Consider the following 22,970-nt stretch of genomic DNA (forward strand, 5'->3'; position numbering starts at 1 on the left):
GCTTGCTGAGGAGGGGAGAGGGGCAGTTTGGGAAGGGGATGATTGCATTCCATGTGTCCAGGGGTTCTGAGGCATCTGTGGCTCCAGACCACTATACTTATTATTCTTGGCCTGGTGGGTTGGAAGACACCAGTGGTGTCACTTTGTGAGCCCACAATGAAATGATACCTTTACCCCCAACCTCCCTCTTTTTCTCTGGATTCTTCTTGCTTAGTTACATATGCCTTTTTCCTGCCCTCTTGCTAACATGTGCCCAATGACATACTTCTAACCTGCTAATATTTCTTGGAAGGTAAGCTGTCTTGCATTCTGATAATTGTGTATTTGAATTGAAAAGCCAGAGCACGCTGAGGCACCTCTACCTAGATAGAACAAGACTAGTGTATTGGAATTTGCTAATACTTCTGTAATGACCCATGCACTTTACTTCTGCTTAAAGAACTTTGTAACGGACTCACTTAAGCAGAGATCTAGACTGAAAACAAAATTCCAGGGCAACTCCAGCTGAAGGTGATTTATTTTGTACGATTTTGATTCCATAGCCTCCCCTTAGAATGTGCCTTCAGTATTTGCATTTTGGGCACTCTGTGGTCTTTGAATAATGCTTGTGATGTAAATCATCAAGTGAACTTGGCATTTACCAGGTAGCCACGTTCTGCTGCTTTTCGGAGGTTCTGCCTGTCTGCATGTGGAGCAGCTGACCATGTGCCAGAGACAGAATCGAGTTCCTCCCCAGCCAGTACTTCTACACAATCCCAAACTGCCAGGGTAGAAGTGGAGATGGGTGACTGGGTTTGTTTCCTTTCGTCATGAGCCAGTGCCAGGTAGAGTAGGTGTCCGTGCCTGGTCCCATGAGCAGGAGCGTTGCATAGTTCTGCCGAATGTCTGTGTGCCTCACACCTCCATCTCCTTTCCCACACATTGTGCCTTTCATGTTTCAGAATGTGAGACAGTGGTTGGTTGTGTTCCAGTCTGTGTGCAATTTTCCTGCCTGACTTTTATGTTTCTGTTTTTTCTTTCTCCATTTTCAACATGTATTATTTGGTCCCACAATGTTTTTGCCGCGGGTTGACCATTATATGTTCCAAGAAGAGTTAAACTGACCTACACATTAATTCTGCTTTTTTATGCTTTTCTAGGTCTCCAGAGAGATCCCCATCCCTGTCCTGCCATAACTGTAGAGCACTTTAAAGAATCCACGGGTGTTAAAGGCCTTCCCTTGTATCCAGAGCCCTCCAAAGTGTCTGGCACAAAGTCTCAGAACAACTTAGAGTCTGACTACTTGGCCAGGGACGGCCCTTCCAGCAACAGCTCGTTCCACAGCAGTGAGGAGGAAGGGACGGACCTGGAGGGAGACATGCTGGACTGCAGTGGGTCTCGACCTTTACTCCTGGAGTCTGAAGAGGAGGATGAGAACTGCAAGCCTCCCCAAGGGAAACTGGGCGGGGCCGGTCCATTCTCTCCACCGGAAGTCGCTACCGAGCAGGCTAAGGTGGTGCAAGGTGGAAGAAAGAACCAGTTCCAAGTCCTCCCACAGCCGGCTGCTGATGGTCTTGGGGAGCCAGATGTCTTTGCCACTGCGCCCTTCAGGAGCTCAAGGGTCCCACCTGAAGATATGGACATTTTCTCCAAAGCCCCATTCATCTCAAAGGGCAGTGTGGCTCCTTCCCAGCCAGAGGAGGCGGACGTGTTCTTGAGAGCTCCCTTTACGAAGAAGAAGAGCATGGAGGAGTTGCCAGCTGTCCAGAGCATCTCCCAGGAGCTGCCTGCCCAGGCCAGTCTCCTTGGCCAGCCGGCCGATGTCCCTGTGCTCTCAGGCCTCGACAAAGCAGTGTACACCCCTGTCCGAGCTCAATATCCCATGGCTGGGTTTGTGCAAGGAGCTAACCTTTCCTCCCATTCTGTGCAAGCACCAGACCAGCTTGACAGCCTCACTCCCAGGGGCTCCTCCCACCCTAGTGACCGGAACAAAGGACCTCAGCCCCAGAAAGAAGCTGTCTCAGGCCCCGTGGCTGGCAAACCATTCCGCCCCCAGTCCTTATCCAAATATTCCCGTCACTACAGCCCAGAAGATGAGCCCAGTCCAGAAGCCCAGCCCATTGCTGCCTATAAAATTGTTTCACAAACCAACAAGCAGTCGATAGCTGGCTCTGTTTCCATCACCTCCCTCTCCTCCAGGACTACGGAGCTGCCAGCTGCTGATCCTTTTGCTTTAGCACCCTTCCCTTCAAAAGCAGGCAAGCCGAAACCTTAGGGGCAGGACCTGCGCCTTAGCCTCTGCTTCCACCCCACTCCCAGCTGAGCCTTCCCAAGGAGGAATCATCAAGTGTAAACTTTATTCCCTGCGTCACAGCAGAACTGCTTCAGTCCACAAGCCCAGCTGCAGTGGTGCTCAGTTGAACCCCTTTAAGTTATGCTCATTTCTGTTGTCTGTTTTGATTTCTGGACTCTCGGGACTTCCATCTCCTTCGTGAGTGGAGGCCTTCCACCTCAACTCAGAACTCTGCTTCTTTTTTTTTCCTGCCCAGAAACTGTTGAAATCCAGAAAACTGCACCCCACCCCCCAAAGGGGTCATACTGCTTCTTTCACTTCCTGCAGCTCCTATTCGAATCCTGTTCATTGAAGAAGCAAGAGTCCCTCTCGGACCTGATTTACTCCTTTCGGGAAGGAAATTTCTGGAAAGAAGAGAGAGAGAAAAATCCTGCCTATCAAGAGGAAGTGTAATCCTGCAGCTACTAATCATTCCTGTAGAAGCAGCAGCCCTGGAAGGGTGTCCTGCTGCTGAGCCTGTGTGCGTGAGTGTCTGTAGCTGTGCAATGTGCACCTGCTCCTCTCCTATAGGAAACGTGCGAACGGGGCCATCTGGCGGCTAGTCCTGTGGGCAGGGCCTTCCCCACCCCCACGCTTTGGAAGTTCGTGTGACTGCCAGATGTGTGGGGGTGTGCACGTGTGCCCAGGGAGCTTTTTTCCTTTAGGTAACTCCTTTCCCACCATGCTACCTCCACAATCAAAGTACTCATTTACTGGCATTTGTCCGCTGGCCTCGCTGACTTGAGCCCTGTTTTTATGTACATGTGGTTTCTCATGGCAAAACGGAGTACACAGGAAGGTACACAGACATCCTGCTGGAACTGAAGTTTCACAGGGGACGTTTTCTCCAGAATTTGCTCTTTGCTGTTAACAAATTCCATTTATCTAGTTTTGAAACATTGATTACCCCTTTCCATTTTCCTCTTACAAGGATAGCAAAGAGCACCTTGTTGCTGTTCCAGCCACTGGGTATCTGGACTCAGTGCCATCCGTGTGGAATTCATTTTCATGAGACGGTGGTTGCAGAGTAGGTTTGCCAGGGTTTTGGTTTTTCTTTTTCTTTCCAAATCCTTGCCATCTTTCTTTACTGCCTCTTGAGGAAATGTAAATCTTGAGACATCTAAATAATGTCTGGGAGAATGATGTTAAAGTAGGTCAGACAGGTGACTGACTTATGCCTTTGAAAGTGTCTTTTCTATCTGGAAGATCTGACCCATTCCTAGCTTTTTTTTCATACCCTTTCATTTTTAGTGCCTTAACATAAAATCCACATCTCAATGGGAAGATTTCTGCTGAGGAAAAAACTTAATGGAAAGAGTGGCTGTATCAAGTTCCAACTTGAAAGCTTCTGTGACTTCTAGTAAATACTAGTGATTCTCCATTCACTGGAGAAGTTCAGAGTTGCTTAACCAACTGGGTTAATGACGCAGGAATTATTGGAATGAATTAAGCCTAAATGTGCATGATGCTCACTGAAGTTAAGGATGTTGGCAGTAGAGTGGGAGCAACTACTTCTCAGCACTTTTTCTTTGTAGTTAGTCCCCACCTATTTCAAATGTCCAGCTTGCAAGATGGCTAAACAACTGGCAGTGTTTCAGAGCTACCAGCAATGGCCCTCCAATTTAGGTCTCAGCTGTTCCAGAAACTTGTGGCTTTCAGTTTGGTGGATGCTAAACACACATTCTAAGAGTTTGCTTTCTCCTAATTTCTGATTTTTCTCTGTAACTGTGGATACAAATTGTCTTTCCTTTGTATGAATGTTTTTGGCTGAGGTACATGGAAATCCCTCCTCCCCAACTCTTCCCATGGTCTTTATCAAGAGATAGAAATAATTTAAGGAGACTTCTCATCAGAAATCAAAAACTCTTAAAGGTGGGAACTCATTCTAATTCATTGTCAAAGACTCAGATTACCTTGATAACAGCCCTGGAAAATGCTTTTCTTTTGTTTATTTTATCAATCTCTCCTAATCAAGTGGCCATTTTTAATTCTCAACATACAAATCAGAATAAAGTCATGACTTCATTATGCAGCTGAGTAAATGTCAAGCATGGGTTTATAATGCTCTTTAAATTCTCCCTGGTGGTCTGGGAGGGGTGGAGACTCTGCATACCTTCCCCAAATAGAGAAATGAATGTAAATGCACACAAATTACTTCTGCCTCTTTCTTACTCAGTGATGCATGGGAAAATGTTGACTTGTGGAGTGCATTCATTAGTAGCTAATGAGCAGTGAGTTCTGCAGATTTGTACTGCAGCAAGGCTTTATTCCCTTGCTCCTGAACATCTTGAGATCACGCAGGGTAAGTGCATAGTTTAATGGTAAAACGTAATTGCCAGAGGTCATCCCGAATCTTGAAATCCGCGTAATTTCACTGTAAGGGATGCCAGGAATGCTCCAGGTGCTGTGGATTAGTAGCACATGCATGTTTCCAGCAATTACACTGCAGCAAGCTAACGCTGAGGAGAAAAAGAAAATATATAATCCACAAAGCACCACACTTTCTTGTTTTCCTTTGTGTTATGTGTTACCTGGTTTACACATTTGATGGGCAATACAGGAACTTGGGACTTTTCATTTCAGTGGAAAGCAATGAGCCAGAATATATTTGAATGTAAAGCTTGGAGCCACATCATGTATTGATGAACTCTCAAAGAATGCATGTTAACTGACTCACAGGCACTAGCGGGTTAATGAAATTCTTTTATGTGGGGGGGGAGGGGGATTTTTGGCCAGTTTCGTGGCCTTACATACAGCCCTTGGGTCCAAAACCTTGGTTAGATTAGAAATTGGAATGGAGGCAGACCTTGTGGAGCAGCTGGTTAAAATAATGTTTCTGAAAAAGAAAATGAGCAAAATTTGATGCTGACACAGATGCTGACGAGCACCTAAGGGAATGTAGATCAGAAACCATACTTCATTTTGGGCCCACTTACTGTTAAGAGGAATGTGTAAGCTGGTATGTATGTGTTTACTAGCTCATGTTATGTCTGAGCTTCCCTGGCAACCAAGATTTCTCTACACTTCCAAGACAGACACTGATACCTCACTGGCCCGTTATTCATTTAGTGCATATTAGAGTTGCGGGTATTTTCAGTGTCAGCTATTTGATATACATTTATTTCACTGATCCATAAAACTGCAGATTTAAGTATAATCACCAGTGTGGTCTGATAATAGAAATCTTGTGTTTTCTTCCATAAAGAAAAATAATCAAGATATATGTGTGAGATCAAATAATATGTATGCCTTATGTTAAGTAGGAAATTTTATCACAGGAAATTAGAGATGGGTGAGATAGAATGCACTCCCTAACAAGGATATGACCTTAAACAGGGTCACTTGGCTCCCTTTAATAAAGAAAGATGCTGTTCTCTACTGTGTCTTTCGAATTGAAATTGTGGCATGCATACAAATTAACTTTGAAATGGCTGCTGGTCACACAGATGCAGTTTTAACTTGAGAAATTTGGAGCCTAAATGATGGAGAGTCTCAGGAAAGACCTTAGCCTCTGAGAAGTCAGGAGCACCCTGTTGATGTCTAGAGCTGCCCTCTGAGTTCTCAACTTCCAAGGAGTAGACATGGAAGATTTTAAATGGAATTGTGTAATTTAAACTCTTCGTTTTCCATTGCCTTTGTCAACCAATACTTGTAGGTGGTTTTTAAACCAGCAGAATATTTGGACACATGTTACTGAAAACTTCACTAAAGGAAAAGAAGAGATCAAGAAGCTTGCAAATAGGTAGAATCTGGTTGGTCACTGTTTCACTCCATGCCTGGAAGTCTTCCTGGCTTGCCTGCCTTCCTCTTTTGACTATACAGCTGAACGATCACGTTCATTTTCATTTGCCTCCCTTGCTGTTTTTAAACAGTTTCATATAGTTTTAGCCTAGCCAGTGACAATCTCACCAAGTAAAAATGAAGCGGCCCACCTTCCCCATTTCTTATAGAAAGGATGAAGGAAGGTTGACAGGACCCCGGCCTTACTGTGGAGAGACCCCCTAACCCAGAGCAGCTCTCCACCTCCATCTTACACAGCCTCAGAGTGCTTCAGAATGCAAGGAAGTTCACATGAGAAGGGACTGTAGCTGGTAAAAATGGCTAAATGTTAGCCACATGACTTAGTTCAGTGTTCTCAGAACTTGTAATTCTATGACTTTAGTCTGAGTTACAGCCCAGGAATCTTTGAAGTATGTGTGACACAGTTTTGAGTTTATAGTAATGGTGTTCTTGAAACGAGTCACTGTTACTTGCATTGTGATGGAGCTATATGTACATGCTAAAAGGGTCTATTTGATTACCCTTGGGAACAAATTGCAGAAATGGTTTTTCCCAATGTCATTTAAAGTCGGGTGGGTTAGACTTGGGGATCAGAGAAAATGCAGCCTTTTCACTCTGAAATGGCAAGTCAATTGTATTTTCTTAAGTCAACCAAAGATTCCTGTTTGAGGGATATGAATGGAGTGTGTGTGTATGTGTGTGTGTGTGTGTGTATGGCACATGCAGCCTTATGCTTTGTTCCATGGTGTTAATTCAAGCCCTCCTAATAAAGGCATCCAAAGAATACTGAGAAGTGACAGTAGGTATTTGGCGTGAACAAATTCTGTTCCCTTTGCCAAAATGTTTCAGTTAGAACGGGAGTTATTCTCAGTAAAGGTGGGGGAAATATGCCATTGCTTAGCTTCTCTCTGGGGAGTGCGGATGAAACTCAGGAGGGCATGTGCTAAGGGCTCATCAGTGTCATTGGCAGGGCAGTAGTGACCAGAATACCACAAGGCTTGCAAGATGTTACTTTGAATGAGGAAATGTTCAACATCATTTGTTAGCAGACAGAAACCAAGACCATGCTCATTCCATGTAGATAAAAGTGACCTCCCTCTGCTGACTGTTACTGGAGTTGACTGAGTAAGGAGGTCTACCCAGCCATAAGGAGTATTGAGGTCTTCAGGCCTCAGAAAACAATAGTGTATAAAACAATCTCAAGGGCTGTGAACGAGGGAAAGGAAGGGGAAAACATTTGCAAAGTCAATCTTAGTTCTTGCAATACCTCTTCTTTGCAGACTGTGGGATTCATGTTATTGCACTCTTGGTGTGATCTATCTTATGTCTCTGATAGTTTTTATGCATTGTTTGAGTTGTAAACTCCTGTATACTTTATTAAAATGGACCTAATCAAACCATTTACACTGTGTTTTATTTCTTACATCTAGGATGGAAGGGGCCCATAGGTGACTGTCACTTAGTAGAAAGTCTAGTAATACAGTTTCACAATGACTGGAGAGAGCCCACCATCAACATAAAGAAGGAAATCTTAGGAATAAATGAACCCCAGATTTTAAAAAAGACCCATAATGTGTGTGTGTGTGTGAGAGAGAGAGAGAGACAGAGAGACAGAGAGACAGAGAGGGAGAGAGGGAGAATCTGCCTGCCTGTTTCCTCTCCAAATATGAGAAGATAACACAGTGGTATTTGCCTGTATAGTAAGGAATCGACCTTATGATTTGGGGTGCTGAAAAGATCCAGGGATTGTGCATGAGTAAAACTAAAGTTGCCCTACATTTTCTGAAAATGTATTTAAGATCTAAATCTTCGTTTTATAATATGAAGTTGTTACACTTTTTCTAATTCAAGTTAGCATGAATCAAAAATGCAGTCTGTCTGTGGCTCTGCAGAAGTTCCGGGGATAGCCTTTTCCGAGTCTGGCAGAGCCTTCTGAGGGTGCAGCGCGCCTGTGCTGGCTAGCCCTGTGTTCTGCACAGGCGCACGGAAGTTGGGTGTTGCAGCTCCCATGCATGCTCTGTTTGTATTCACCTTTCTGTGGCTTTTGCCCATGAGGCTGGTTGGTGAAGAAACCAGCCAGGGAGAAGTGTCCTTATATTTTCCTCTAACAGAGATCCATGTGGAAGGAACCAAGGAAAAACCATGAACAAGATGATTTCTGTCTGCTCTCGATTTCGAGAAAAGCTCTCTTCTCCTTTCCTGTTAAGTGTTTTGTCCTTGAGTTCATCTTTCCTTTTTTTGGGGTAAAAAAATCTAGAGGGATTGGCTTAGCATGTCAGTTTACATGGAAGGAGACCAAGTAATCCTTCAACCTGTTTTGTTTAAATTTAGTCTACAGACCCAGAATGCAGTCCAGGTCTCTAGTGCTGAACTTTGAAGATGAAGGTCATAGCTCAATAATGGAATTCTCAGTCAGATATGGTGAAACTAGTAATCCTACCAGATCTCCCAAGTCCTCTGTTTTTGAGTAGGACATTTTGATCCCAAGGAGACACACTGTAGAGAAACTAGGTTATAGGAGGAGAACTGATCATAGTTAATAGAGTAAAATGAAATACAGGGGCCAGAGCTGTGTCATAGAAAGCTAAGCCCCCACCTTCAGTGCCAGCATCCCATATGGGCACTGTTTTGAGTCCCACCTGCTCCACTTCTGATCCAGCTCCCTGCTAATGTGTCCAGGAAGACAGCAGAGGGTGGCCCAAGTGTTTGGGCCCCAGAACCTGCATGGGAGACACAGAAGAAGCTCCTGGCTCCTGGCTTTGGGCTGGCCCATCCCTAGCCATTGAGGTTATTTGGGGAGTGAACCAGCAGATGGAAGGTCTCTCCCTCCCTCTCTCTCGCTAAAACAACTTTCAAAATAAATACAGAAGTCTTAAAAAAACAAAAGGGTGATTCCATTTTATATAAGGACCAATGACCTTGAATAATCTAAAATTTGCCAAATTTAAGGGTAACTTTTCCATAAGAATTGAAAGTAAAGAGTTGAATAAACACAAATATTGGGGCCAGAACTGTGGTGCGGAAGGTATGGGATGCCTGTGGTGCTGGCATCCCATATGGGTGCCAGTTCTAGTCCCAGCTGCTCCTCTTCTGATCCAGCTCTGCTGTGGCCTAGGAAAGCATTCAAAGATGGCCCAAGCACTTGGGCCCCTGCACCCATGTGGGAGACCCAGAAAATGTTCCTGGCTCCTCGCTTTAGATCAGCTCAGCTCTGGCCATTGCAGCCACTTGGGGAATGAAGCAGTGGATGGAAGACCTTTCTATTGCTCCCTCTCACTGTCTGGAACTCTACATCTCAAATAAATAAATAAATAAAATCTTTTTTAAAAAATACAAATATTAAAAATTGTGGGCCAACACTATGGCATAGTGGATAAAGCTGCCATCTGCAGTGCCAGCATCCCATATGGGTGCCAGTTCAGGTCCTGGCTACTCCGCTTCTCATACAGCTCCCTGCTAACGCACCTGGGAAAGCAGGGGAGGATGACATAAATGCCTGGGCCCCTGCACCCACCTGGGAGACTTGCATGAAGCTCCTGGCTCCTGACTTCAGTGTGGCCCAGCCCTACAGCAGGAAATACAAATGATGAACCAGGAACATCTTGTATTGCCAGCAAGAACCAACCGAAAAGAACTTCCAGTGGTCAAAGCTGGAACAATCTGAGCAAAAAAGTAAGTACCGTAGTATTAAGTTATCACCCAAAGTATAAAGTACACATCTGTGAGCCCACACTGCTATAAAAATTATTGGATAAATGGGAAGAAAGACAAATGTCACAGAGAATTTCTATTAATTTGGAAAGGTTCCCCACTAATGAAGTGGGGCATCATTCCACACACCTCCAATGTGGGCTTGGCTTTCGAAGGGTATCATACAAAAAGGGGGTGGGGGAGTAACTGCAACAGAAACACCTAACACCACCTCACAGACGGTCAAGGCTAACATGCTGACACTTGTTAACAAGCACACACATGCTGACAGCATGTGCCCTGGATAGGATGGGATGAGAAGCACTTTACCTCTGTAGACACCCTTCCAAAACCCCAAGCCCCAGACTAACCGAGAGAATAACACCAGACAAATGTCCTATTGATGGGGCATTCTACAAAATATCTGACCAGCGCGCCTCAAAACTGTCAGGTCATCACAGGCAAGGAAAGTCCGAGAAGTGTCAACTCCCGTGAAACCATGTATCTCAGATGGGATGCGGGGGCAGAATAGAGCATGTGTGGGACAATAGTGAGATCCAAGCAGACGGTGGAGTTTAGTTAGTGTTGGTTCCTTATGGGGATAGGGAGTGCCCTAGTAACGTAAGAAGACATCAGTAGGAGAGTGGCAGTGGGTGGGCTGTGGTGGGTGGGTGGAGAGCACAGGTGGAGGGGTGCCCTGGGGAAGGAAGACACTTCTTCTATGGGAGGACAGAAGAGCTGCTCTACTTTCTTAGGGTTGCAGCTGGGCGCTGTGAGTTAAACTGGCAAAAGATTAGTAAGATTCCTAGTCATATACACACACGAAAGCTCACAGGAAAATATGGCCAGGGAGATGGTCAGAAAGTGTTTGTTGGGGCCAGCATCATGGCCCAGCAGATTAAAGCACCTTCAGCGATGCCAGCTGGCTGCTCTGCTTCTGATCCAGCTCCCTGCTGACGTGCCTGGGAAAGCAACAGAAGGTGGCCCCAAGTGCTTGGGCCCCTGCACCCACACAGGAGACTTGGATGGAGTTCCTGGCTCCTGGCTTTGGACTGGCCCAGCCCTGGCTGTTGTGGCCAGCAGACAAAAGGCCTCTCTCCATCAGGGCCAGTGATGTGGTGTAGCAGGCGAAGCCATTGCCTGCAGCTCTGGCATCACATATAGGCACCGGTTCAGGTCCCAGCTGCTTCACTTCCCATCTAGCTTCCTGCCACTGCTCCTGGGAGGGCAGTGGCAGATGGCTTGAGTACTTGGGCCCCAGTACCCACGTGTGGGACCCGGAGAAACCTCCTGGCACTTGGCTTCAGATTGGCCCAGCTCCAGCTGTTGCGGCCTTTTGGGGAGTGAACCAGCGAATTGAGGACTGCTTTCTCTACCTCTCCCCAACTCCCTCTTTCTCTCTGTAACTTTGCCTTTCAAATGGATAAATGAATCTTTAAAAAAAAGTCTCTCTCTCTTTCAAATAAAATAAATCTTAAAAGAAAAAGTAAGGTTTAACTCAATAAAGGAGGGGAGAAGAAGAAGGGCAACAATGGGGAAACAAATGACTTTTGAGAAAGCTCAGCAGGCCTTAGAAGAGATGGGATGTGTGATAGTTTTTGTGAGAATGTTTAGGTAATTCCTTTTTTAAATTTGTATTTATTTATTTGCATTATATTTGAAAAGCAGAAAGAGAGAGAGAGACACGACATCTTCCATCTACTGGTTCACTCCCTAAATGCCCACAACTGCTGGGGCTGGCCAAGCTAAAGCCAGGAGCTTGGAATTCCCCTCGGGTCTCTCACATGGTTGGCAGACAGGATAGAACAGGACGCACTAAACTAAGCCTTTTCCAACCTGACAAATATCCATCTCCGGACCCAAGCCAATCAGGAGGAAGGAGCTAACAGTCTGGACCCTAACTGCAAAAGACCTCCTCCCGCCCTGTTTGGGATGCCTGCCACCTGCTGCATGCCCAGAGCAGCCTGACATGATCCATATGTGACCTTCCTGGGAAGGTGCATGTGTGCAAACATCCAATAGCACCTGTGCAGAACACCGAGCTGGGTGCAAAGCAAAATGGCACAGTCTCAGAGGGACAAGGCAGAACTGCAGGCTGGGTGCAGTTCGAAGTGCCAGGTGCCAAAGGGAAACTGCCAGGACTCCCAACCCCATAAAAGCACCCGTGCAGCTGCCCCAGTAATCCTTGTCTGGGTTGCCCACTAGCCTCCTCCTGTCAATTACTAATTGCAAGTGAACCAAAGAACTGGGGTTGGGAGCAACATGGACTCAACTACTTGAACCACCTGCTCCCTCCCAGGGTGTGCATTAGCAGGAAGCTGCATTGGAAGTGGAGTAGCTGGGCCTGGAGCCCAGGCACTCTGATATGGGATGCCGGTGCCCCAGGCAGGGACGTAACCACTGGACCAAGTACTGGCCCCTATTTCTTACCCTGGCACTGACTTATAGCCAGTGACCAGAGTCTTCCCGCTTGTGAAACTTCTAGGGAGAGGATGTAGGACAGCTGGATTCTTTTGGGGAGGCTCTGTTTTTAGGTGGATAAAGGGAGTTCAGGGAGAAAAAAAAGCATTCACTGTGGTATGTTCTGGATCCCTTCAGCAAACAGAGGTAAATATACACATTTGGACAGGCTGTGGCCAGCTCAGTAAGTCCGTGGCCACCACTGCTACCACCAAGGCCTCTGTCCTGTTCTCTGTCCTCTTATCCCAAAACCTGCCCCAGTTCCCATCATCCGGCCCCTCTTACCTACAGCCAATGGAAGTTCAATGTAATCAATGAATGCTTTCCTCCCTCAAAGTTTCATTATAAAAATGCTCTCGACGGGGGCTGGCGCCGTGGCTCACTTGGTTAATCTTCCACCTTTGGTGCCGGCATCCCATATGGGCACCGGGTTCTAGTCCTGGTTGCTCCTCTTCTAGTCCAGCTCTCTGCTGCGGCCCAGGAGGGCAGTGGGGGATGACCCAAGTGCTTGAGCCCCTGCACCCACATGGGAGACCAAAAGGAAGTACCTAGCTCCTTTTGGGGGTGAACCAACGGAAGGAAGACCTTTCTCTCTGTCTCTCTCTTTCTCACTAACTCTGTCAAAAAAAAAAAAAATGCTCAATGTACCCAGGTATTTGAAAAAGTCCATGGAGAATCAGATCTAAAGCTAAGTTTACTTTGGTGCAGCCTTTTTTTTTTTTTTATGATTTATTTGAAAGTCAGAGTTACACAGAGAGAGAAGGAAAGGCAGAGAGAGAGAGAGAGAGGTCCTCCATCCTCTGGTTCGCCCCCCAGAGGGCCGCAATGGCCACAGCTGCGCCAATCCAAAGCCAAGAGCCAGAAGCCAGGAGCCTCCTCCGGGTCTCTCATGCGGGCGCACGAGCCCAAGGACCCGGGCCATTCTCCACCGCCCTCCAGGCCACAGCAGAGCTGGATCGGAAGTGGAGCAGCTGAGACTGGAACTGGCACCCACACGGGATGCCAGCACTGCAGGTGTCGGCTCCAGCCACCACGCCACAGCGCCAGCGCCGCAGACAGTTTTTGAAACAGTTTTTGTTCCAGCTCTCTTCTGCCTGTTTCTGTCTGTAAGACCAACCTCCTGTCCTCAGGGCACCAGAACACTCATCCTAACTGATGAAGCAGAGAGCCCAATTCTAGAATTGAAAATAAAGCCAGTTAAGATCTGCAAGCTCAATGGCTGTGATTTTTCTCCTCTGACACTGGGACCGTCAGGACACAGAAGCCTGACTTCGGTGGTTAGAGGGGAAGGAGGTGATAAACTAGAGCCCAACACCGCACACGACTCTCCGTGCCTGTTGGCTCTGAATGAAGAAAAAGGGGATGGAGGGGATGGGGGGCGAGGCAGGATTTTCCTCGAGAAGAAATCTCAAGAAGGGAAGCTGAAGGCAGGAAAGACTGTTCTCTAACCAGGGCGGAATCCTGACTGGAAGAGCCCGGTTTTACACTTGATTCAGGGTCCAGAGCAGAGGGGAAGGCTTGTGCTGAGTAGAGGACTAAGCGGGAAGACGGCGATGCGAGGCAGTCATGCCCGCAGCACTGGGAGGACACAGCACACTCGGGGTCCAGGCCCAGGCCAGCCGCAGGCCTCAGAGCCTCAGCCTCTCCCATGCGTCTCTGGACCCTAGAAGCGCTGGCGTTGTCCGGGGTGTGGCATCCACCTGTTCCTTCTTTCAGAGCAGCGGTTCTCACCGTTTCGTCTGCATCGGTCACCAGGAGGGCTTATTAAAACAGATCGCGGGCCCCCCTATACAGAAAGATTCTGAGTCAGGAGGTCTAAGGTGATTCCTGAAAATGAGCATTTACAGCGCGTCCCAGTCCCCAGTCTAGGAACCACTGTCCTAGAAAATAACTGAGTATCCCAGGAAGGTTCTAGAAGAGTGGTTCACGGGCTTTTGTACTCTACTTTGGAAAGTAGTAAATATTCACGCTTACCAGAGAAGGGCAGCAGTGCGGTAGGTGTGTCCTCTGTGCGGGTTAGTCCAGGAGGGGCAAGCGCAGCCTACAGGATTAACGCCCAGGCCTGCGTCCGCCCCAGGGGAGGAAGGCAGGGGCAAGGCAAGAACTCTTCAGAGATGCTACGGGAGTCTTGGGGAGCAATCACTGAGCCGGATGCGGAGAGCGAGCAGGCTGCTCAAGAGGGTATGGGGCAGTTTGGAGGTGGAAAACGGCGCTCCGTCAGCAGGACAAGCCCAGCGAAGAACCCAGGTAGAAGAAAGTAAAGTAAGCATCTGCACACACGTGCGGAGAGCGTACAGGTTCACGGAAGGCGCCTGCGCAAGCCGAGCAAAGAGCTCCCCACCCTTGTTCAGGCTCACGCTGGAGGCTGGCTTTGGTTGCAAACCTCCCGGTCCACGCCAGCCTTGCTCACTCGCAGCAGCGCCACCGAAGGCCTGTAGGGTGCGCTCGTCCCAGTGCTCGCCCAGCTCTCGGCTGGCCCGCGCCTGCGCACGGCTTCTGCCCCGTTGCGAAGGGGTGAGGCCTGTCCACGCCTGCGCACTCCTGGACTAAGATGGCGGCGGCGGCCAGGCGGGGTTGGGGAGCTGCGGCTGCTGCCGCGGGGCTTCGCAGTCGGTAGGTGATGGGCCGGGAACTCGGAGGAGGCGTGCCTCCGGACCTATCCCGCCGAGCGGTCGCCGCCTCGCCGGTCGTCTCTCAAGGTGGGGGAGCGGGGACGGGGTGCATCTGATGGCGCCTCCCCCCGTCGCCGCAAGTGGGGGTTTGGTCGTGAGGGGCACGGCTGTCGGTGGGACGGCGCCGCGCTTCGCCTCGGGCTCAGACCTGTGGCCGACTGCCTGCGCTCGGGAGCCCGCGGAGCCCGGGTGTGGACACGAAATCAGAATGTCGCATCAAAAAGAACACACCTGGTCTCATTCCTCACTTTCCCGGTGAGGCCCAGAGAGAGGCGTGACTGTCCAGAGCCACGCAGCTTAGTTTGCAAGGGTTGCAGCTCCGAGTCCCCTCTCCCCTAAGCCCACGCCGTTCCTTTGTGTTCCCCTTTCTCTGGTCCCTTTAGGAGTTTTGCTTCCTGAAGACGCCGGTCAGCATCAGTTAGAGGACATGTGTGGGTGTCCGGTCGTGATTTTTACTTCAAGAGAAAAACAGGGAGTTTGGCCTCTTGACCGGTGCTAACGCTGCTCTTGACGTTTCAATGCGTTTCTTAGCTGCGGGAATTCTGTGGGTTACCCTGTCTGCCCTTCAGATGCGTCAGTAGGTGTCTTCCTTGACTAATTTTACTCGGTTTTCTAAAAAACTTCCAACTTCTCTCTGTCAGAATGTGCTTATGTAGGCACTCTGCTGCCTTCTCCGTGGGTGAAGGGGCAGGAATACTGGTCTTCCCGTGTGTTTCCAAGTTCCAGAGTATGCCCAGAGAGACTTCGCGAGTGCATTCAGGGCGTTTCAACCAGCGGTTGCACAGAGTGATAACGGTAGCAGCTACCGTTGCTGACTGTGACTGCAAGACCTGGCGCTGGCACACGGATCACAGGAGCTGTCATCCCAGCCTTTAAGAGGCAGCTGTGAGGAACTGAGGCGGAGTGCTAGTACCTGCGAACACAGGAAGATATTCTCTTCCTTAATGAGCTTGCAATCTAGTAAAAAACCAAAACAAAACAAAACGACAAATGAGAAAACAAAGAGTGCTGTCGTAGAGTCGTGTGATTTAAAGTCGTGTCCTACCTAGCTGTGGCCAGCTCTCTAGAGGGAGGGAGGGAGGCCTCGCAGAGTCCGTAATTCCCCTCCAGTGTTGTTTCCATGATGTCACTGATGCTTTCTCTGTTGTGACTCCTCAGTGCCAGTCCTTTAGTCTCTCCAGCAACATCTAGGAAACTTTCTATGGTTATGGTACCACAGTGCCTTTTGCTTATAAATCTCATTTAAAGATTACTAAAAGTAGGTAAAATTTTTAGGTAATCTGCATTCCACTTAAGTGGTACTTATTCTTCCTTTGTGACAAACAGTATTCTGTTTTTGTGGAAAAAAAAAAAAAAGTGATGTAGCCTGATCATCACTTCCTGCCTATAATAGAGAAGTGTGTGTGTTTTGAGGTTATTATAGGTGTTTGACCTAGTGGTTGGGATGCCTGCATCCCATATCAGTGACTTGGGTTTGATGCCCACCAGCAACTCTTGACTTCCTACTAATGCAAACGCCTGGAGGCAGCAGTGATGGCTCAAGAAATTGGGTTCCTTGGGGCTGGCGCCGTGGCTCACTTGGTTAATCCTCCGCCTGTGGCGCTGGCATCCCATATGGGCGCAGGGTTCTAGTCCTGGTTGCTCCTCTTCCAGTCCAGCTCTCTGCTGTGGCCCTGGAAGGCAGTGGAGGATGGCCCAAGTGCTTGGGCCCCTGCACCCGCATGGGAGGCCAGGAGGAAGCTCCTGGCTTCAGATCGGTGTAGCTCTGGCTGTAGCAGGCATTTGGGGTTGAACCAACGGAAGGAGGACCTTTCTCTCTGTCTCTCCCTCTCACTGTCTATAACTCTACCTATCAAATAAACAAAAAATAAATAAATAGATAAATTAATTAATAAAAGAAATTGGGTTCCTGACACTCACTTGGGTCTTGGATTGAATTCCACATTTTTTCTTCAGCCAGCCCCTTCCAGGCCAGTAGTGCAGGCATTTTGAGTATTGAACCAGTGTGGGGAGCAGCCCGGACTAGACTGAGTTACTGGAATTAAGACTTATTCTATGCATCTGCTCTCCCACAATATGGCGCTGGGAGAGAAGTAAACAGCTTCCACACAGCTGCCTCCAGTTCAACCAATAAACTGTAGGACTTGCTCCTGATTGGAGAGCAGCGTACTCGGCGTGTGGGCAGCCGAGTTAGGATTGGCGGAGGAGGACTATAAAGGAGGAGAGAGACGGCATGCACCAGGAACATCTAAGGGGAACATCTAGCTGAAGGAACACCTGTGCAGCCCCCCAAGAAAGCCGGCCGGCGGTGTGCCGCTCCCCTGCGGAAGTGGGGAATGTGGCCAGGGGGAACTGCCCTTCCACGGAGGTGGAAGGGATAGTAGCCAACCCGGGAAGAACCAGCAGCAAACCCGGGGAGGGCCGAGCAGACGAAAGAACAGCGCAGGGTTCAGTGTTGCTCCTCCGCGAAGAGGGGGAGCGACATAATGGTGCCGTGACTCGGATATGAAGCCTAGGCAGGGTTTAGTGTCGTTCCTCCACGAAGAGGGGGAGCGACATAATGGTGCCGTGACTCGGATAGGAAACCTAGGACGGATAGGAAACCTAGGAGGGAAAGACCGGGAAGAAGTGGGAAATTACTGGAGAGAGAGACTAGCAAACAGCCTAGGGAAAAGCCGGACGAAAAAGGTGCCGGAAGAAGCTATTGAAAGCCTAGGCATAGACTCAGATACGGACTACGGGGGGAAGCTGGGAGAAATCTCTAAGGTCGAAAGCGAAAGTGAAAGCTAGAACAAACAGACTCGGATGCGGACTGTGGGGAGAGGCCAGGAGAAATGAGGGAGGAGTATTGTTGGAAGAAAGCTTAGGGAAACATACCGGGTAGAGAAAAATGTTAGGGAAATTGAAGCCACGGGGGGCAGGCCGAGGCGGATACGAAAGCCACTTTGGGGTTCTCAAGTTAGCCCGGGAATAGGGGGCGAAAAGTTGAAACCAGAAGCTGAAACGTAAGCCAGATTGGGATCCGTCTGATTAGCCCGGGGAGCAAAGGACGGGAAGCCAAACCGTGGGGCGGAGACGTATGCTGGGTTGAATTCGCCAGGCTAGCCCGGGGAACTTAGATTGAATGCTAGTGGCGGACACGTAAGCTACGCTGTGTTACTCGCGGAAGCCGCCGCGTGCAGAGAGAGCACGGGGCGTGAATAGATAGGGAACGGGGCTGGCGCGAGGCCGTGGTGCAGACGCGAAAGGCGTGGAGACCGCGGAGCGCGCGAAGCCAAGCCGCGCAAAGCCGAGCCGTGCAGATGAGAGAGGCTGAAGCGGCTCAGAGCCGAGAAGCAGCCTCGGGGCGGGCAGCGGGAAGCTGCAGGGATAAGAAAAATAGAAGTTTAGAAATAAAGTGAGAGAAATGGGAATGTTGGCAGACAGAAGTAAAATGGGAGAAATAGGAATGCGCGGAGATAGAGAAATAGAGAAATAGAAAGGCCTCCCTACAATACAACAATTAGAAGGCTTGGATTCGGTCTGCCTGATTAAGTGAGGCGATGAGCACCTACGGGCGGCTAGCAGCTTATGCGCCGCAGGTCACCGAAGACAGGCACGAATTAACATCAGTAAGGCCTCCCCACAATACAGCAATTAGGAGGCTTGGATTCGGTCTGCCTGATTAAGGCGGTAAGCACCAGCAAGCAGCTCGACCAGAGTATGAGCTGCAGGTCACCGAAGATAGGCACGAACCAACACTAATAAGTCTCCCCCAAAATATGGCAATGAGAAGGCTTGGATTCGGTTTGCCTGATTGTTAGGGCTTGTAAGCCCCTGCAGGCAGAGCAAAGCATGCGCTGCAGGGCACCGAACACAGGCACGCATCAGCGCCTAAAAACCTCCTCACAACATGGCGAAGAGAGGGCCCGGATTCGGTTTGCCTGATGGATAGGACTTGTAAGAGCCTGTGGCAACTCTAGCAAGTAGAGCAGAGTGTGTGCCGCGGGACACCGAAGACAGGCGCGTATCAACGCCAAAAAATAAAAAGAAAGGGGGATCTGTGGGGAGCAGCCCGGACTAGACTGAGTTACTGGAATTAAGACTTATTCTATGCATCTGCTCTCCCACAATATGGCGCTGGGAGAGAAGTAAACAGCTTCCACACAGCTGCCTCCAGTTCAACCAATAAACTGTAGGACTTGCTCCTGATTGGAGAGCAGCGTACTCGGCGTGTGGGCAGCCGAGTTAGGATTGGCGGAGGAGGACTATAAAGGAGGAGAGAGACGGCATGCACCAGGAACATCTAAGGGGAACATCTAGCTGAAGGAACACCTGTGCAGCCCCCCAAGAAAGCCGGCCGGCGGTGTGCCGCTCCCCTGCGGAAGTGGGGAATGTGGCCAGGGGGAACTGCCCTTCCACGGAGGTGGAAGGGATAGTAGCCAACCCGGGAAGAACCAGCAGCAAACCCGGGGAGGGCCGAGCAGACGAAAGAACAGCGCAGGGTTCAGTGTTGCTCCTCCGCGAAGAGGGGGAGCGACAAACCAGTGGTTGGGAACTCTCTCTCTCTCTGACTCTTTCTTCCGCTCTGTCAAATAAGTAAAGATTTTAAGAAGTACTTATGTGTATGCTCACAAAAGTGACTCGTGTGCTTAAAATTTTTCTGTGGCTTTTGTAAAATGTCAGTCATAGTGGATATTAATATATATATATATATTTTAAAGATCTGTGTACTTATTTGAAAGGCAGAATGAAGGAGAGATCCTTGGTCTGCTGGTTCACTCCTCAAATGGCCACAATGGCCCAGGAAGCCAGGAGCTGGCAGTTCCCTCCCAGTTTCCCATGTGGGTGGCAGGGATCCAAGCACTAGGGCCTTCGCAGTCACGTTAGCAGGGAGCTGTATCAGATTAGAAATAGAGCAGCAGGGACACAAACTGGTGCCCATATGGAATGCCGGCACTGTATGCAGAGGCTTAATCTACACCACAGTACTGGCCCCAGTTTAAAACATTATTGCTGGGTCTGGCATTGTAGGCAGTGAGCTAAGCTGACACCTGCAAAGCTGGCATCCCATATTGGAGTGCTGGTTCGTGTCAATGCTACTCCACTTCTGATCTGGTCTAGCTTCCTGTTGATGCGCCTGCGAAGGCAGCAGAGGATGGCCCAAGTACTTAGGCTCCTGCACCCCCATGAGAGATCAGGAAGAAGCTCCTGGCTCCTGGCTTAGCCTGGCCCAAAATTGTAGGCATTTGGGGAATGAGCCAGCAAGTGAAAAATCTCTCTCTCCTTCTCTCTATATATTAAAAAAGTAAAGTTAAGGGCCAGCGCTGTTGCGTAATAGATAAAGCTGCCGCCTGCAGTGCCGGCATCCCATGTGGGCACTGGTTGGAGTCCCGGCTGCTCTACTTCTAATCCAACTCTCTGGTGGGGCCTGGGAAGGCAGTGGAGCATGGCTCAAGTCCTTGGGCCCCTGCACCCGCATAGGAGATCCAGAGGAAGCTCTTGGCTCCTGGCTTCCGATCAGCACTGCTCTGGCCGTTGCGGCCATTTGGGGAGTGAATCAGCAGATGGAAGACCTCCACCCCCATCTGCCTCTTTGTAACTCGGCCTTACAAATAGATAAATAAATCTTTAGTTGTGGGGAAAAAGGGACACTAACCCACTGTTGGTGGGAATGCAAACTGGTTAAGCCACTATGGAAGTCAGTCTGGAGATTCCTCAGAAACTTGAATATAACCCTACCATACAACCCAGCCATACCACTCCTTGGAATTTACCCAAAGGAAATGAAATTGGCAAACAAAAAAGCTGTCTGCACATTAATGTTTATTGCAGCTTAATTCACAATAGCTAAGACCTGGAACCAACCCAAATGCCCATCAACAGTAGACTGGATAAAGAAATTATGGGACATGTACTCTATAGAATACTATACAGCAGTCAAAAACAATGAAATCCGGTCATTTGCAACAAGATGGAGGAATCTGGAAAACATTATGCTAAGTGAATTAAGCCAGTCCCAAAGGGACAAATATCATATATTCTCCCTGATTAGCGACAACTGAGCACCAAAGGGGAGACCTGTTGAAGTTGAAATGGACACTATGAGAAACAGTGACTTGATCAGCTCTTGTCCTGACTGTTGATGTACAATGTAATACTTTATCCATTTTAGTATTTTTTTTGTTCTAGTACTATTGGTTGAACTCTGTAATTAACACACAATTATTCTTAAGTGTTTAAATTTTAACTGAAAAGTGAACCCTGTTAAATATAAGAGTGGGAATAAGAGAGGGAGGAGATGTACAATTTGGGACATGCTCAATCAGACTTGCCCCAAATGGTGGAGTTAGAAATGTGCCAGGGGATTCCAATACAATCCCATCGAGGTGGCATGTACCAATGCCATCTCACTAGTCCAAGTGATCAATTTCCGTTCACAATTGATCACACTGATAGGTCTAAGAGTCAGAGGGATCACACAAACAAGACTAGTGTCTGTGAATACTAACTGATAGAATCAAAAAGGGAGAGAATGATCCATCATGGGAAGCGGGATACACAGCAGACTCATAGAATGACAGATGTCCTAAATAGCACTCTGGCCTCAGAATCAGCCCTTAAGGCATTCGGATCTGGCTGAAGAGCCCATGAGAGTATTTTAGGCATGGAAAGCCAAGACACTCTGGGGGAAAAAAAAAAGACCTAAATGAAAGATCTCTGCAAGTGCGATCCCAGTGGAAAGAACAGGGCCATCAAAGAAGGAGGTACCTTTCTCTGAAGGGAGGAGAGAACTTTCACTTTGACTATGACCCTGTCGGAATAAGATCGAAATCGGCGAACTCAAAAGGCTTCCATAGCCTAGGCAACTCATCACTAGAGCCTAGGGAGATTACTGATGCCATAAACAAGAGTGTCAAATTGTTAAGTCAACAACAGGAGTCACTGTGTACTTACTTCTCATATGGGATCTGTCCTTAATGTGTTGTCCAATGTGAAGTAATGCTATAACTAGTACTGAAACAGTATTTTACACTTTATGTTCTGTGTGGGTGCAAACTGATGAAATCTTTACTTAATATATACTAAATTGATCTTCTGTATATAAATAATTGAAAATGAATCTTGATGTGAATGGAAGGGGAGAGGGAGCGGGAGATGGGAGGGGTGCGAGTGGGAGGGAAATTATGGGGGGGAAGCCATTGTAATCCATAAACTGTACTCTGGAAATTTATATTTACTAAATAAAAAAAATCTTAAAAAAAGTTAAATAAAAAAAAAAGGATAGCATTTTAAACTGATTTTTACAGCAACTTTACATCAGGGTTCTAGAGTTTTTCACCACTAAATTCTCTTTTTATTTCCTTTTCTGGCAACATTTGCTTTTCTTTTCTCCTTTTGTTTTTAATTTGTCAAAACCATGAAAAATAGTCAGTTAATGCTTCTTAGCAGAATGAAATAAGAACACGAGGTTAATGTTTCTAGTCTCAAAGCTTGTAAAGATTGTTGACTACTCTAGCAGTTGGGAGGGCAAAAGTGCACTTTCTATTAGACTTTTTGAAGAATTGAAATACTTTCTTCCATCTGCTGCTTTACTCCCCAAAATGTCCGAAATAGCCAGCTGGGCCGTGCTGAGGCCAGGGGCCCAGATCTCAATCTGGGTCTCCCTGTGGGTAGCAAGGATCCACCGACTTGAGCCATCATTTGCTGTCTCCCAGGTGCACATTAGCAGGAAGCTGGAATCAGAAGCAGAGCCAGGACTCAAACCCAGGTACTCTGATATGACATACATGTGTCCCAAGCAGTGTCTTAACTACTATTCACCCCGCACCATGAAGACTTCACTGTAATATACATCCTTTCCTTATCAGTTTTAAACCATGTGCTTCTATTTGTTAGTTTTAAATTTTTTTAAAGATGAAATAAAAGTTCTTTGAATTCTTCATCCATAGCTAAGAGTGTGGGACTATAGGTTGTAAATCATAAATGTAGATGCATTTGTTCTTGCATTTGAATGTTAATACTATCCTGTGTAGACCCAATTATCAAGGCTATGAGTTTCCATTTGAGCACTAACT

General features: G+C 47.9%; 2 protein-coding genes and 1 long non-coding RNA gene across 19 annotated transcripts in view; 2 read left to right on the forward strand and 1 right to left on the reverse strand.

Annotated features, from left to right (window-relative positions):
• Positions 1-7,491, forward strand: part of AAK1 (AP2 associated kinase 1) — a 252,751-nt gene extending 245,260 nt beyond the window's left edge. For all 11 annotated transcript variants that reach the window (XM_070068958.1, XM_070068961.1, XM_017340696.3 and 8 more), the window contains one exon: positions 1,140-7,491. In XM_070068958.1, the coding sequence (XP_069925059.1) occupies positions 1,140-2,254 (1,115 nt within the window). In that variant the 3' untranslated portion in view covers positions 2,255-7,491. The remainder of the gene's footprint in view (positions 1-1,139) is intronic.
• On the reverse strand, positions 5,023-15,015 carry LOC138848596 (uncharacterized). The gene is made up of 2 exons (XR_011386600.1): positions 14,216-15,015; positions 5,023-9,656 (listed from the first exon to the last, which is right to left on the reverse strand). It is a non-coding gene; the product is annotated as an uncharacterized lncRNA (long non-coding RNA).
• NFU1 (NFU1 iron-sulfur cluster scaffold) overlaps positions 14,702-22,970 on the forward strand; it is a 42,588-nt gene continuing 34,319 nt past the window's right edge. The window contains exon 1 of one of the 7 annotated variants that reach the window (XM_002709823.5): positions 14,702-14,854. In XM_002709823.5, coding sequence (XP_002709869.1) covers positions 14,793-14,854 — 62 coding nt within the window. In that variant the 5' untranslated portion in view covers positions 14,702-14,792. Of the gene's footprint in view, positions 15,169-22,970 lie in introns of all 7 variants that reach the window. The other 6 variants (XM_070069011.1, XM_070069012.1, XM_017340706.3 and 3 more) reach the window with 6 other exon arrangements.

The sequence above is a fragment of the Oryctolagus cuniculus genome, chromosome 2 (assembly GCF_964237555.1).
Source record: "Oryctolagus cuniculus chromosome 2, mOryCun1.1, whole genome shotgun sequence".
In the NCBI taxonomy this organism is placed as follows: domain Eukaryota; kingdom Metazoa; phylum Chordata; class Mammalia; order Lagomorpha; family Leporidae; genus Oryctolagus; species Oryctolagus cuniculus.